The following is a 17,243-nucleotide window of genomic DNA, read 5'->3' as shown; positions in this document are numbered from 1 at the left end:
TCTCTATTTTAAGGACAGCCAGCAGGTAAACTAAACATTTCAGTGTAACTTTAAAATAACAAAGGACAAATATTTGAATAGAATTTAATTACTGGATATCTAATGAAAAACATTAAGTTTCACACATGTGTTTTGGTTCTTGGTCTAAACTCTTATCGGTTTGTGTCACTCTTATTTCTTTCCTGGTGTAGAAATCATCCAGCTCAGCATCATCAGAGGCCTCAGAAACATGCCAGTCAGTCAGTGAATGCAGCTCCCCCACCACTGTAAGTATTCTTATTCATAATATATAACATGGACAGTCTGAAATGCAGCATAAAAAAAATTAAAGCAATAAAAGTGTGGTCCTAAAAAGTTAACAAATAAAGGTCAGTGTGTGTACAAGTAGTCCTTATGAGCCAAAAGCTCAGGCTTCAGACTTTCCTAACACTCTGTTTCTGAGAGCTTCCTCCTCTGTATCATGTCAGAGCGAGAGGATATCACTAATATGCACAGCTGTCATTGTAAACACAGACGACCCATCCTTGTGTGAAAATTAGCTTTAAGCAGTGGCTCCCAAACCTTCTCTGGCATGCTCCAATTAAAGAGCCGAAAAAATGAATAAAAAATTAGATGATTTTTATAGTGTCAAAAGACTCTTGTTTGTTTTTACCCTCAAAAATTATTCTTAGTTATGATTGTTAGACATAACTATTCTTCTGTTAGTTTCACTTGATACTTATTCATACTTATTCATATTCACGCTATGTATGCATGGTGCATACATGTAGTATTGAGTATATAGTGGGTCTATGTCCCAGTAGCGGGGCCCAACTTAAAGAGAGGGGGGCTATAATGATTTGCTTCACATGGAGGATGGAATGAAGGCCCAGTATAAGAGAAACAGGAATTATTGTGAGCTGTGGATCATACAAAATTATTCTAGTTAGCATAATGTGTGTCCTTTAAGATTTTTACACAGTAATCATACAATCATACATCATACTTGTGGTCAGTCTGTGACATCACTGTCGAGAGATTAGTTTTCCCTGACAGTGCTGGTTTATTCTTAAGTTAAACTCTCAGTTTAGGATATATTTACAAATACAGCTTAATGATTGGTGGGGGGGGGAAAGATAAATGAATTACTTGAAATTAAAAATTAAGCTCTGCTTCATTTAAGTTTACTTCAAGTTTCCTCATCTTGTCCAAATCAACCAGATTTCCACTGAACACCCGTCAGATTCACACCTATATTATCTGTAGTGTTTTCCAGAGACATCAGGCAAGAACAACAAAATGTAATTTCATATAAGATTGAGCAATTTTTTAAACAGCTGTGATAATTGTGGTAGTATAAAGTCATTGTTGATACAGAATTACAAGGTAGCGCACAACACATGCTGTTTAAAATGAGACGTTACACTCATCAAGGTAGCAGGACGTTCATAAGATTTTCAGGGATTTCCGAGAACAGAAGGAGACTTTGATTTCTGAATGGTAAGTCAAACTTGGTGTAGAGCTGACAGTATTAAATCTCTGGGGCCTTGATGTGTTCTCCAGCAGAGAAAGCTTTGTGGTACCATTAAGCAACATCATATCAAACACCGCCCACTTACTCACAAGAGAATAGTGAGGCAAATGTATTTGAGACACGAGGGTTTGGTTGAATTTATGCATTTTCTCCAATTTAAAAAAATGTTCATTGCAGCAATTAGCATTGGAGAGCTCTGTTTTCATAGGCACATGGGGCAAAGTTGTATCTTCCTCAGCATAAACCACCTACACATTGGTGCCAGTTGCAAAGTTGGCTTTAAGATTTACAGCCATTTGCATCTTCCCCTGCTTACCAACTGAAAATAGGAGCATGTAACGCCGGTCTTCTGTGCTTTTAATTGATGGAGACATACCCAAATAAAGCTCTACAAAATCAGAGACTTGTTTTATTTATGTTTGGGAACTTGTCTCCTCCTCTTCCATTATACATTCTTTAGCCAGTTTGCACACCATTATATAAATCATGCTTGCAAGGCAAAATAAATATTCATTTCTGATCTTAAGCAGCATCTGTCCTCCGTACCAGCTTGCATATACTGCTTCTCTTTCCCTTGACGTGTTCACAACCATCTGTGATCCATCTCTAATTTGACTGATACACATTGTCAAGCTGGACCGTGTGCCCCACTTTCACTGGTTATCTTGACAAGATTTAGCATAAGCATCACGAGGCAGACTTGCAGTCTCTCCTGTGCATTGCATGTATTGGTTATTTCTGGATGTTCTTAATTAAATCATCATGGAATCTGAGGCAGACACACTAGACACATGACACGTTCCATTAAAAACTCACGAGACAATTAAAATTTGCCTGCTCCCCTAAAACTGATCTAAAACCCTTTAGATCAGTTTCATCAGCTCATCTCACTGTATCCACATCCAGCACCTTTGGGAAAATGGTGCAACAGCTCCATGTACATGCAACAAAAGCAGAGTTACTGTGATTTCTACCTGAGCTCCTTTACTTTAAGCCTTTCCTTGATCACTGTACAAATCCCACAAATATGCAGAACTACCCAAGTTTTCTGTGGTACCTGATGCACAAGTGCAACAATTCATCAATCTGAATTTTTGCTACAAATACATCAACATAAACGTGTTAAACATACAGTATCTGACTAAAAATTAGAAGTAGGCTTTGTTGATGTAGAGGCTTAGTCCCACTCTAATCACACTTAACTTGCATATAGAGTCATTTTGATGCATGGCAGCAGTAACTAATTGTGTTTCAAGAGGCCCATTTTGGTTTCAGCTGTATTGTCTATCTGTTTCTTAGAATTTGGTGTGTGTGTGTACACATGTTTGGCTTTTGTTGTCGTGTGTGGCCCAGTAGCTGGCTCGCTCTCTCTCTCTCTCTCTCTCTCTATATATATATATATATATATATATATATATATATATATATATATATATATATATATATATATATATATATATATATATATATATATATATATATATATATATATATATATATATATATATAATGTCTGTCTGCCTGTCTCCCGCTCACTCTTGCTTCATGTCTGTGGCTTTTCCATTCTCTGATGACATGACTGTGTCTCTCGTCCCGCAGTTTGGCTCGTCCTTCGCTACCTTCCGCCCCGCTCTTTTTCACTCTGGCTCCACCCGGCCTCTCTCTGTCATTCTTCCTGTTCCTGCGTCCCCACCCTATAACCGCCCCCCTGGATCCAGCTCCTCCTCTCCCACATCAAAGGTTCCTATGTGGAAGGTTTGTTCTCCATTCGCTTCCATTTCTTCAGTTGCACATTTTCTTCTGTTTCTGTTTAACAAGTTAATGCATAGAATTTATTTTCTTTTACTTTTTATCACCTGATTAACTCATTCATAACCACATTGCACTGCTTCATTGCAAGTGTTCATCCCCACTTGCTTTGTGTGCATTTTATTTGGCTTCATCTGCCTCATTGGTTTTACAGTCTGCCAACTGGTAACTGACCAAAACCAAGCAGGGTCAAAGGTCATCAACATATACATGCTCTCTAACACTCGAAAAGGCCTCTGTTCCACACATTCTGACCTGCACACAGTCCTTGATGTACCCATAAAGGCCCCCTCTTTCTGCACTCAGATGAAGGGCATCAAACTGCTGGATAGTGGACAAGTCGTGTGTGCTAATGTTACCACCTACTTCCTGTTTATTAATTCCGCTCACCTCTTCAGGACTGGTCCAAAGCAGGTCAGTATGAGCAGCCTGTGGCTGCAGCGGCAGTCCAGCGAAGAAGGGAACCTCTTGATAGGCTGAGGGAGAGTGAGGCATCACCGGGCTCCCAGGGATATGCTGGGCCATCACATCCTGATGATGGGCAGAGAGCCAGGATGACGCCAGCTAACATCGCTGCCAAGGTAATAGTGAAGTTGATGATACTGAAACACGGGCTGAAGATAGCAATTTGTGTGTACGTCTGTACAAATGCATGAATATGTATAAAGTATGGCCTATAGTACAGGGTGGGCCATTTATATGGATAAAACCGTAATAAAATGGGAATGGTTGGTGATATTAAAGTCCTGTTTTTGGCACATTAGTATATGTGAGGGGGCAAACTCCTCAAGATAGGTGGTGACCATGGTGGCCATTTAGAAGTCGGCCATCTTGGATACAACTTTTGTTTTTTCAATAGGAAGAGGGCCATGTGACACATCAAACTTATTGGTAATGTCACAAGAAAAACAATGGTGTCCTTGGTTTCAATGTAACTTTATTCTTTCATGAGTTATTTACAAGTTTCTGACCACTTATAAAATGTGTTCAATGTGCTGCCCATTGTGTTGGATTGTCAATGCAACCCTCTTCTCCCACTCTTCACACACTGATAGCAACGCCACAGGAGAAATGCCAGCACAGGCATCCAGTATCCGTAGTTTCAGGTGCTGCACATCTCGTATCTTCACACCATAGACAATTGCCTTCAGATGACCCCAAAAATAAAAGTCTAAGCGGGTCAGATCGGGAGACCTTGGGGGCCATTCAACTGGCCCACGACGACCAATCCACTTTCCAGGAAACTGTTCATCTAGGAATGCTCGGACCTGGCACCCATAATGTGGTGGTGCACCATCTTGCTGGAAAAACTCAGGAAACGTGCCAGCTTCAGTGCACAAAGAGGGAAACACGTCATCATGTAGCAATTTCAAATATCCCGTGGCCTTGAGGTTTCCATTGATGAAGAATGGACCCACCCTATCTCTCCCTTAGAGATAGGGTGAGAAGTTCGGCCATCCGGGAGGGGCTCAGAGTAGAGCAGCTGCTGCTCCACATCGAAAGGAGCCAGCTGAGGTGGTTCGGGCATCTGACAAGGATGCCCCCTGGGCGCCTCCTGGGTGAGGTGTTCCAGGCATGTCCCACCAGGAGGAGGCCCCGGGGCAGACCCAGGACACGCTGGAGAGATTATATCTCTCGGCTGGCCTGGGAACGCCTTGGTGTTCCCCCGGATAAGCTGGAGGAGGTGGCTGGGGAGAGGGAGGTCTGGGCCTCTTTGCTTAGGCTGCTGCCCCCGCGACCCGGTCTCGGATAAAGCGGATGAAGATGGATGGATGGATGGATGGATGGATGGATGGAAGAATGGACCCACTATCGTCGTACCCCATATACCACACTAAACCATCACTTTTGTTGGTCCAACAGTCTTGGAGGGATCCATCCAATGTGGGTTAGTGTCAGACCAATAGCGGTGGTTTTGTTTGTTAACTTCACCACTCACATAAAAGTTTGCCTCATCACTGAACAAAATCTTCAGCGTGAACTGAGGGTTCTGTTCCAATTTTTGTTTTGCCCATTCTGCAAATTCTGTGCGCCGATCTGGGTCATCCTCGCTGAGATGCTGCAGTAGCTGGAGTTTGTAAGGGTGCCATTTGTGAGTAGCTAATATCCGCCGAAGGGATGTTCGACTGTGCTACGCTGTGGGCTCCTGCTGAATGAAGCTAGGACAGCCACTGATGTTTCTTCATTAGTGACAGTTTTCTTGCGTCCACATTTTGGCAAATCCAACACTGAACCAGTTTCACGAAACTTAGCAAGCAGTTTGCTAACTGTAGCATGGGAGATGGGTGGTCTCGTAAGGTGTCTTGCATTGAAATCTGCTGCAATGACCCGGTTACTGCGTTCACCAGATATCAACGCAATTTCGATCTCCTCCTCACGTGTTAACCTCTTCGACATGTCAATGGCTGTGAACAAAGAGAAACTTGTAAATAACTCATGAAAGAATAAAGTTACGTTGAAACCAAGCACACCATTGCTTTTCTTGTGACATTACCAATAAGTTTGATGTGTCACATGGCCCTCAGCAGCTCATATATCATTCACTGTGGAATACATCTGAGACAGTCAGCTAAAGACTTGACTTAGTTGTCAATTTAGAAAAAGCATACAAAGCCTATATATGTCTACAAAAGGCTGTGAACACAAGTGTCCTTGTCAACACAAGGTACGGCACAGGCAAAACACTTCCAGGTTCTCAGGTGGATGTTTACAAATGAAACAAAAAACAAAACTCTTTTCTTTTTGCTACTGCATTTTAGGACCAGAAACCTTTTTTATTCTATTCAATTTGTAGATTAGGGTTTAGTTTTCAAACAGCGGGTTGCTCAAACTCCAATGCAGTGTTTCATTGTATGTTCTCAGCATGGAGAGGAGGTTTCTCCAGCAGCCAGTGACCTGGCCATGGTGCTTACCAGGGGACTCAGCATGGAGCAGCAGAAGAGCAACAGAGACTCCCTGCAGTACTCCAGTGGATATAGCACAGAGACCACAACCCCATCCTGCTCAGAGGACACAATTCCTTCACAAGGTGAAACTAATCTACCACACTCTTTATGGCAGCATTTAATCTCATTCGGTGCCCACATATATTACATTTCACCTGGCCACATTCATCATCTTATTTTTGTAACATTCCAGGAAAAGCAACCTGTTAAGGGAAGGTGTTTTTTTAGGGGAAATATCAATATTTAAAACTTCTGCAGAAGTTTATTGTATTCCTCCCACTAGCACTCCTACCATTGAGTGTAGTTTTACCAAAATCAGATTAAGTGAATCCATTTAATCATCCAGGCAGCAGCTAAAGTGTATGATGGATGTATTCTGACAGTTTCTCTGACAGCAGTTGGAAAATGACAATATAAAGATAAAATTGAAAAATATTAAATGTGCTCACTTGCTGGCTTGCTCTACCAAAATGATGTAGCTATCCCTGTGTTAATCTAATAAAGCGACCACAGAACATTGTCTTTCCTCTGTCTCTGTTTCTGGCACATATAGTTCAATCATTTCTCTAAAATCTCATGAATACCTTTTTTTGTTTTACCCTCTGCTCTCCTCATATTAGGTTCAGATTATGACTGCTACTCAGTGAATGGTGATGCCGAAGGTCCAGATGGACAGACAGAGTTTGACAAGTCCTCCACAATTCCTCGCCACTCTAATATTGCCCAGAACTACAGGCGAATGATCCAGACCAAGAGGCCAGCCAGCACAGCTGGCCTGCCCACTGGCGTTCTTGGTCCAGGGGCTCATGGGATACCAGGGCAGCCCGGTGGAGCTGGTGGAGGTGGAGCAGGGACTCCAGGGACTGCCACCATCCGCCGAACCCCCTCTACCAAACCTGGCGTGAGGCGCACGTTATCCAGTGCGGGGCCCATCCCCATTCGACCACCCATCGTGCCTGTCAAAACACCCACTGTCCCTGGAGACTCACATTCACCTGGTGCAGGTGGAGGGCACGCTGGTGGCGTACCTGTCCGTGTGGGGAGTGAGGAATGTGTGTTCTTCACTGGAGCTGAGGATTCACAGGGAGCGCTTGATTATGTGAAGGCATCACCAAAGCGCCTCAGCCTGCCTAACACCGCCTGGGGATCAGGGGCTGCGTTAGAGGTCTATGCTCAGCAGCATGGGGGCCTTGCAATAGGAACAGGCTCGGGCACTGGATCAGAGGAAGATCAGATGATCGCAGCCAATCGGCACAGCCTAGTAGAGAAGATTGGCGAGCTGGTAGCTAGTGCACACGCCCTTGGTGAGGGCCAGTTTCCCTTCCCTGCCCTCCCTGATGACCCAGCCCCACCACCAACTGGCCCCACTGACACTCAGACAGGGACCGAAGGGGCAGAAGGGTCTGGTGACATGCTGACCACCATCAGGAGAGGAGTCCGTCTTCGCAAAACCGTCTCCAATGACCGCTCAGCTCCCCGTATATTGTGATCGGAGGAACAGCAGAAAGAGGATGATGCTTGTCAACCGAGAGGGAGTCAGGTGTTGGTGTGATGCAACCCAACCACCTAGTACATACACAAAAACTTAACCATGTAGGGAAAGCTATAATATAACAGAAGACGAATGAAAGCAGAAACATACACAAAAAAAAGTTTAAAGACACCATTAGAGTAATGATATATAATATAATGATAATAATAACAATAATAATGTTAACCCATGCTGACAGTTAAAAGTTAAATGCTGAACATTGACAGGCTCCTAGCAGGCCACTATAACTAGTGTGTGTTGGACGCATGTTTGTCTTCTATACACCTTCACCCAGGGAAGGAAAGACTCACAGGACAAAAAAAAAAAAAAACAGATATGATTTTTTAAAAAAGAGGCAAAGAAAGAGAGAAACGCTGGGTTCTGTTCTGTTTTGCCAACTTACACCTTTCCCTATCCTCTTCTCCAACTAACCCGACTGTCTGATCCCAGATGAAAGACTGATGACTGAACGAGGGGCTGGTGTGGACGAGAGAGAGAGGGGACTCAGAGTGCCATGTGAGCAGCTGGGTTTGAACCCAAGCTGTCTCAGCAGCAACACACTGTACTTATTAGCCCATTGAACTGAAGCTTTGGTATTAGTACGGGGAGCTAACAAGCCAGAGGGCCTCTCTGGTTCATCCTAATGAAAAGAATCTTGGAAAAAAGGAAATATCCACTGTTGGCATTGAACCGTGCTAGTGCCCCCTTCCCCCCTCTCTCGCTCTCTGCGTAGTGAATGCGTGCATTCATGGGTGTGCATGTGGGCAAATGTAAAACATGAGTGTGTGTCTACGTGTGACTAATTGTGTGTATGTGTGCGAGGAGGGTGGGTAGAGCTCTGCTGCAGGACAGCTGGTTACCCAATGAGGGCAGGGCTTTTTCTCCTGTGTGTTGTGCGTGTATTTTCTTGTTTATATTGTGACGTCATTTACCTTGTTACCGCTGTACGAGAAGTTACAAGACGTACTCCAGGCGTATAGATATATTCATATATATTTTCTAGAACCAGAGAGAAAATGTTAAATCAGAAATGGAGCAATAAATGTGTTTTATTTTCTTGTTTCGAAGAAGCGGCTCGATGGAGGATTGTAGATTCTCCTTTGTCACATTCAGGCAATCATCAGGAATGCTAAATTACACATCGACTGTGAATTCATGCCTAGCCGGTTTTGGCGTGTGTCTCTCTCTGTCCCTGTCTCTTTCTGGTGAATGAAATGGATTACAAAAGTCTGGGGGGGGGGAAGGAAAACTGTAAGCACTTTGATAGGGGATAGGTAATATGTACAATAGCCAGTAGGTGTTGTTTTAGTCATACTGTATGATAGGGAGTGTGAAAGTGAGCGAGATGGTATCCAGGGGGGAATTATTTAATTTGTGAAAGAAGAAGCAGAAGAAGACAGGGAGGGACAAAGAGCAAGTGAGAAAGACTGGTTGATTTGGGAGATTGGTCGAATGAGATGGGATAAGAAAGTGTCAGGGCCATACAAGCTATTGCTTGTTGTGGATCGTGAAGAGCACTGAAGTTTTTAATGCTGTGGCTGCACTGGCATTTAAAGGACTGGTCACATAATGAAAAAAAAGCACAGTATAGACAGGTCAGACTGTATAAAGCAGATCCATACTTTCCTGCCAGTTTTATTTTTCTGTCACTGAAACTTCTGCCTCATAGCATCAGAGGGGAATGTAGGTTTGATTGAGTTTCTACTGTGGACACAGACCTTTAAAAAACCTAATAAAAACAGCTTTTCAGAATAAAACTTTTTCCACTGTGAGTTTAACAGTTGAAATTCGGTTTTCCTGTATTATGTTATTGTAGAGAGGCGAAAATGTCAAAAATTGGGCCAATACTATCAAAACTATAAACACACCTGTGGTCGAGAACAAAATCAAACACTTTTACTTGGATATTTGCCTCTTAATACTTAACCAGTATCAAAAATTAGGGCTGTATTTTTCACTGTCCAAATCTTCAATGACAGCTGCTTATCTAAAAAATATCGTCTCACCTGTAAATATTGTGTCTTTTTTTACATTGTGGCCACACAAAGTAAAGCCTTGAACAAAGCTGAACAATACTCTTTTGCCTTAGATTTACTCTGTATGTTGTCCTTTCTAAATAAAACAAAGATTTTAATCAAACAGCATAGCACACATAGCACAGATGTAATAAAACACTCGGAGACATGTCCAGCTTGTAGCTGACAATTTTTGACATTAGTTCTTAGTTCTTTATTTTGGTAGAGAGTGAGGGATTATTGTTTGAAACTAAACAATAGCATTAAAATTGCTATTCAACAATTTGGAGGTCTACATGTTTATAGTCTTGACAGATCAAGAGACTTGAGATCATTTTCAACTCTTCAAATAAGAGACAGGATGAAGTTGCCTAGTGCAGGGGGAGTAAATTTGTCAAAGTGGTTATTATGCGTAAAAGTTTTCTTAGCTGCCCGCAAGTTCCTGAAAGTTTTGCTGTTGCCCAAGTCTTCGATTGAAAGTTGGACTTCTGCACAGGGTGTAAGGTGAGACTGCCTTTGAAGCTATTGAAAGCCACCATTCTCAAATCCAGTACAAGTACTGGAGGACTGTAACAAGTAATGTAATCTAACCTAAATTTTTCAGATTCTTTGGCCAGCTGGTTTTAAATTGGCTCAATCACATGCAACATAATTATTTAGCCCCACATTTATTCAGTCACATAAAATGAATGTATTCCCAGCAGTGAGACACAACGCTGGTGTCTGAACACAAAAAGGCCGCCCCAGTTCAGCTCAGGATATGGCTGTGTGAAAGAAACTTTTATGAACATTAAGATGCAAGAAATGGTGAAGCCGGCTCGCTGATGACAAAGACGTGGGAATATTTAACTTTGCAAGTTGACAGAGAGGAAAAGATGTGTGAAATGAGCATTTCACTGCCTGTTCATACAATATGTACTGTATGTGCTGTACTTGTTAAAGAGAATCAGGCGCACAGATTTGGTATAAAGGTTTGCTAGAAAATATTACATGGAATATTTAGTTGTTTTTTTTTCTTCTACAGTACTGTTTGAATGTTTTGTCTTAACTTTAATTAATGTAAAAAAAGAAAAAAAGAAAAAACTCCAGTTGTAACACAAACTACTAAGCTGTGTAACATACGGATGCAGGACGTGTGGGCCGAGAGTGAGTGTGTCCTTGTTTGGCTGTTGATCTTTAGGCTAGTGAACTCTTCATCAACATGTCTGTATGCTCTTTTAGCAGTGACCTGAACATAGCCTGCGACATCCACTCTCCTATATACTCTTTTTGTCAACTTATTTTATTTATTTTTTTTGCCTTGAATAGAAAATTGTTCCAGGCACATTTGTGGCTTCTTTAGAATGATTTAATATAAAGAGTTGGAGAACAGATGTTTTTAACATAGGCCCCTCTGCAAGCACACCATTTTTTTTTGTTGAAGTTTGCAACAGTGCATCAAATAGGGGATGTTTTAATGTTCTGTCAACAGCAAACTGTGCATTTGTTGTTACATGTGGATGCTGTGTGATAAATCTGACTCTGAATCTTAGAAGTTGAAAGGGGGGAAAAAAAACATGTTCTGAGTGAGAAAAGTGAAAAAGAGTTTCTCCTAAACCACCTGTCAAGGTCACCATGTCCATGAATCTGTATACCTGAATGTATGACATGGTGAAGGATGGCATCCAACTGTGTCTGATTTGCTTAAACTATTGCAATGTCAGAGCATTGTTCCTGTACAACTGGGTGATATTTCCTCTTTAAACAACAGGAAAGCAATACAGGGGTAGTGCATGTATGTGCATTCACAATCATGATCCACTGTGGGTATGATAAAGGAGAATACCATTGTTTTGTAGACTAGGATACTTGTTTTGTCCACCTTAAAGTTATTTCACACTACACAGCTCTAATGGTGTTATTTGGAGTTCAGATATCTTTAAAGAGACAGAATAAATAATACACACTGGAGAAGAAAATGGTGTATCATCCTCACTGACTTTGAAAATTTACCTTGCCTAAAAGCTGCTGTGAGGTGTCATGCACCACCAAATGGTTTAATAAGCTGCCAAACCAAAACACTGAGCCATTCAAATGGTAAAACTGGGTGTTAGTGTTGGGTAGTATGTTTAATTTTTCAGGTGGTTACGATGAGTCCAACAACTGGGTACTGTAGATATATTTGCAGAATTTTGCAGCAGAACCCATATCGCCTAACTCCAAAATGGAGATCGGAACCAAGACTTCCATATTAAGATTTATTTATTGTCAGTATATTTGTCTAATTATCCAACCCTGCTAGATAAAAGTAATAAAATGTGAGGCGTTAGGAAGAATGGGAAAACTCTGGGATCCTGAAACTCAGTGTGCAGCATGACATTACTGTAGGCATTAACCTAATAAAGCTATGCAAGGCTTGGTCACTCAGTAGGAAAATTTACAATTTCATTAGGATTATTAATTCAGCTATCTCGAGGCACTTTATATTACATGCTATATATAATGTAAAGATTCTATTATAGGGGGAAAAAAACTAGCAATCCAAAGATTCCTTACGAGGAGGCACTTGGCAGCAGTAGGACATTTAAAAACTCCCTTTTAAAAGAAGAAAACTCCAACAGAACCAGGCTCCTTTTGTTTAGTGTTTGACAAGATACTACTTCCTGTAATGTTCTAAAAGTTTCCCAGAGTTGTGAGAAGCCTAGCCAAGATTCAAGAAGGTTTATTCTGTAATACCATGTTTTTACATGGTGTTTACAGACATACACAGGCTGAAACAAAATGTTGTTGTGTTGTGCAATAATCAGCAAACAATAAAAATACAGTATAACAACCAAGCTGCAGCTTGATGCGACACTCAGCAAACTCAGGCATAAACAATCACACTCATCCAACTAGCAGCAGTCCTCTCACGGAGAGGGATTGAATAAGATCAGCTAAGTGTGTGTAAAGTCCCAGATTAATAGAAAACTTTGCCACTGAAAAAGGTTCTAGTCTAGCACCAGACTTAATCGCTTTCTGAGAAACGGAGCCCTAGAGCCATGAAATATTCTAAAGTCCTGCAAAAGTTGCATGTTGAGGCTATGATTGTTTTCTTCTCCAGTGGGTGTGATTTTCTGAGTATGAGAAGCTGACTTCAGTCTTCATAGCTACACATGTCTCCCTGAGTCTGAAGATTTAAGTGCTGCATATTTATTGAATGAAATGAAAACTAAGGAATAAACTGCCAGTTATCTACAGGAAGTTATTCCTTTAATAAAGTTTTAATAATGCCCTGGAGAACAAGCACTCAAATTATAAATAACAACTTGGGATCAGACCAGTATTCTAAAACCTCTGAGTTTTTCAAATTGAATGAGATCACGGCAGCCTAAAGGCACACAGTAAAAGGTTGAATGGTTAAGATGACTAAAAGACACAACACTGCTATTTTCCTTTAAAATACCCAGTTTACAGCACAAGAAATATCATACTAAATAATAATGTTTTTAAAATTCTAAATTAACTGTGTAACTAACTGAACAAGCTGGAATAACTGTGCTACAGTGTAAGTTTACGAGTGTATGTGTTGTTCAGTGTGGGCCCACCTTCAAACGGAGTGGCTGCTGCAGAAACATACAAAGGCACATAGACACACATGCATGCAGGCATGCGCGCATAGATGGGAACACTTGTGGACATATTAGAAACAGGACTAACATATAGAACAATCTCCTCTTCTGTTAATTTCATAATTTGGCTCAGTCAATGATATTACCACAGTTTACTTTATATTAGCTTTCTTGTTTTCCATCAAGGTTAATGTGCAAGCTTCTTTAGTAATGCACACACTTAAAAACATGCACAGTACTTAAAAATACTGTGTATACTTAAAATACTGCACAACAAGCCCTAAAAACTAGAAAGCTATATACTTTTCAATGATTAGCACGAGGCTGCATAGAGCATGTGAAAGGACTAGTTTAACATTTTGGAAAATACTTACTTTCACTTTTGGTGAGTGTGTGCATTAAAGAATAATTCATAGCCAACAGATGGTAATTTTAGCATGGCAAGGTTTGGAAGATGTAGGAAACCCAACCCCTCCAAACTGAAACATTCCACCTACCTTTATACCTGTAGTTTACTTAGTAATACACTTTTGTGTTTAATCTGAAAATGTAAATTATACAAAGTAAGAGGTTAACTGGCAAGTGTTGTTCCCACAGTGAATGGCTCACACTGACAAGAGAATAAAGAAATAAGCTCGAAAATTTCCAAAATGTTAAGCGGTTGCTTTAACTTTTAATGAAAACATGATTTTTTTTAATTTTTTTTTTTGGATTATGTAACTGGAGATGGACTGAGCTGAAAATTCCTAATACCATAATTGTCTGAACAGCCTGAAGGTATATGAAAGCTACCAGTTAGCCATGCTAATCGTATTTCGCCAAGTGGAAAAAGCAAAAGAGAACTGAATTTAAATGTTCCTTTATTCCCAGACATTTAAACTTGTGTATCCCCATCTTCTCTCCCTTTCCCCTATTGCCATTCAACTTTAATCCACTTTCCTCAATCAGTACACACAGGGATAATGTGTGGCTGACAAATCAGAAAACAACACTTGTCAAGATGGGAGCCCCGTTGGCATTACTCTGTCTCTCTGTGCCTCGCAGCCCATCAAAGCTAATGAAAAATAATTTTGATGACCATAGTCCACAGTGAATACACACTACGCTCAGTTTATTATCTTTCTGTCTTTCCCTTCACCCTCTTCCCTCCCCCTCCTTCTGTGTCTGATTACTGTATGTCAGGATGCATGTGTGGATCCAGTGTGTCATAATGGCTAATGGATGCTATCATTTTGGGACCTGGGTGTTTTGTTCAAAATGCTGGAATCATTAGGTAGGTTAAACTTTTCCCTAGCGTGCTCATTAATATCTGCTGGTCTCAAGGCAAGCAGATGGATCTCTAACACCGTCTCAGTGCTAGATTACATTTTAATTAATTTTGATCAGGCTTTTTACGGCATCTTCCTGACATCACCTCAAAGGCGTTCATGTTACTTGGTTTCTCAGTGAGCTTTTGTCAAAGACACCATGTGAGCATTTTAAACTAACAGTACAAGGTCAGTTAGGGAGACCACCAAAATACCATATGTAAATAAATAAAATATATTGCAGTTCAATTGTGAATTGATTTCCATTGTGGCAAGGAGTGACAAAGCATAAGAGTAAAAAAGGGTAGAATATAAAAAACCTGAACAACATACAGGAAAAGGTTAAAACACTAACTGACCTTAGGAGCAAGAAAAGCCACACCAACTACAGCTGTAACACCAATTTGTTAAGCGTGGTCTTGTAACCCAAATTTAACTGAAGGTTGATTTCAAGAGGAAACAGTTCTTCTCTGATTTACTTTAAGTAGATGATACATGTTAGCTAGCTGCCTAGCAATTTGTCTTTTGCAAGCTATCATTAGCTGATGTCATCCAGACAAAAGATGGCTTAAAGCAGGTTTGGCTTTTTTAACCCGAGTCGTTCGAACAGAAATCTGTCCACAGGCTGAGAGTCTCATTTCTAGGGAAGGATTGTTTACATCATTTAATACATGAAAAACAACAACATTGTCTACTTTTAACTAAGCATTCGGTATCGCCAATTTCACATGTTCTGTTTTTGATTGGCATGGCTCAGGAGACAACACTACTAAATTGATATCTTGCATAAAAGTCATTTTTCTATCAAAATTGCTGCACATGTAATCAGCTTTTTTCCAACTGCTGTCTGAATTATTTCTTCTGAAGCCATTTTACATCACTGTTATAGAGACTGGAGAAGATGCAGCAGTCAGCATCCTGTCATTTTACTGTTAGTGCAACATAATCAAATTAAAATTAGAGCAGAACAGAAGTTCAAACTGCATGTTGACGACTGATGATGAAACTTAAGGCACGGCCAACTTCTCTCAGCCGGTAAACTTCATGACCCGATACATATCCCTTTCCCTAGTTACGGAGATTTATAGGCGGTTGGAAGACTTCCACTGTGAGCATTTGCTCGCAGCATGAAAACAATGTTAGAAATCTGTATGGAAATAACTTCCCTTTAAATGTTGTATACTTACATAATATGCTACACAAGATTTAAAAATGTCTTCATTAGAAATACCCCAGTCAAAATGAACATAATGTTCTTGATTGTTGACTTGATCTAAGTAAGGAAACCACAATGCTGGCCATTGAAGAACAGATTGTTTTATATTTTTGATCAGACAAAAAAAAGTTTTGAGTTGCTCTATATACAACCCACTCGTTTAGCCATCTGCCCAAGTTATATTGAACTATGTACTTGTGTATGTGTGTCTGTATGAGTGTGATTATGTGTGTGGTACAAGGAGAGATGGTTAAAACCCCTACTGTTCCTCCCTTCAACCTCCCACACACAATCTGTCAGTCTTTCCTGCTGTCTAATACGGAAGGTATCCACATTACTACACACACACACACACACACACACACACACACACACGCACATATACACACTGGTCTGAAGCAAACATGACTAAGGTTGATTCTCAGAAGCCACATGAGGGTACCTTGAAGTCCTCTATGAGATCCTGATGTAACACATTGCAACCTCTTGTCATACAGCCATGCAGAACAGAGTGGCCGAAGTGGCCTCCCGGTGCCACTGTCACTGCAACTAAATTGAATGTCTTGGTGTCTATACTCCAGTTCCAGTAGTGTCTCTTGCTCGCTTGCTCTCTCTCTCGACAGCCGACATCTGAACTCTCAATGAAATCTCTACAAAATTCACAGCTGAGGCATTTTCTGAGGGGCTTTTTTTTTTCCCAAATAATAACATTGTGAGAGAGTCAACACCTGCTTCTTCTTTCTGTACAAACCAGTCTTTTAGCTCCTCTTTTTCCTCCCGAGTAGCCCTGCAGGCACTGTGGTCTTGTCTTTCTCTCTTCTCACGCCCCCTCACTTCCGCTTTTTTTCCTTTAATTTATTGTGAATTGATTTCTAAGTTTGGTTCGCCTCTGTCGCTGAAGGTGAAGATTTCTTTTCTGTCTTCCTTTTTGTAAGATTGACCCTTTTTTTGTTAACTTTAGTCACTGCTAATGTAACAAAACGCACTGTGATGATTCCAGTATTAATAAAAGTTGTACTTAAACTGTGTGCTGCTGTGTAAAACGAATCTTTTTATTCAAGAAATATGGTCAGAATCCTAAACCATCTACAGAGTTTAGTATGCACTGTAAGAAGCGATTCAGTATGGGTCAGTGAATAGTCTGTGTGGCATCTATAGGCCAGTCAGCGGTAGAAAGGCTAACTGTAGTCACTGAACCAAAGAAAGACACTTGCACTTTCAGTGCATAATAACAGTGGTTAGGAAAAGATTCCATATCCCATTGGTACATATTTTCCACAACAATAACTTTAGGCAGATAATGTAAATAAAAAGTCG

General features: G+C 40.7%; 1 protein-coding gene across 4 annotated transcripts in view; it reads left to right on the top strand.

Annotated features, from left to right (window-relative positions):
* LOC101465995 (protein MTSS 2) overlaps positions 1–16,954 on the top strand; it is a 78,258-nt gene extending 61,304 nt beyond the window's left edge. For 3 of the 4 annotated variants that reach the window (XM_076888186.1, XM_076888201.1, XM_076888257.1), the window contains 5 exons: positions 192–266; positions 3,113–3,268; positions 3,721–3,903; positions 6,185–6,350; positions 6,888–16,954. In XM_076888186.1, coding sequence (XP_076744301.1) covers positions 192–266; positions 3,113–3,268; positions 3,721–3,903; positions 6,185–6,350; positions 6,888–7,756 — 1,449 coding nt within the window. In that variant the 3' untranslated portion in view covers positions 7,757–16,954. The remainder of the gene's footprint in view (positions 1–191; positions 267–3,112; positions 3,269–3,720; positions 3,904–6,184; positions 6,351–6,887) is intronic. The other variant, XM_004539832.3, reaches the window with a different exon arrangement.
* The last annotated feature ends 289 nt before the right edge of the window (positions 16,955–17,243 follow it).

Source organism: Maylandia zebra, linkage group LG1, assembly GCF_041146795.1.
Source record: "Maylandia zebra isolate NMK-2024a linkage group LG1, Mzebra_GT3a, whole genome shotgun sequence".
Lineage (NCBI taxonomy): Eukaryota > Metazoa > Chordata > Actinopteri > Cichliformes > Cichlidae > Maylandia > Maylandia zebra.
The sequence above is the reverse complement of the archived record's forward strand: the minus strand, read 5'-3'. Positions and strand labels throughout refer to the sequence as shown.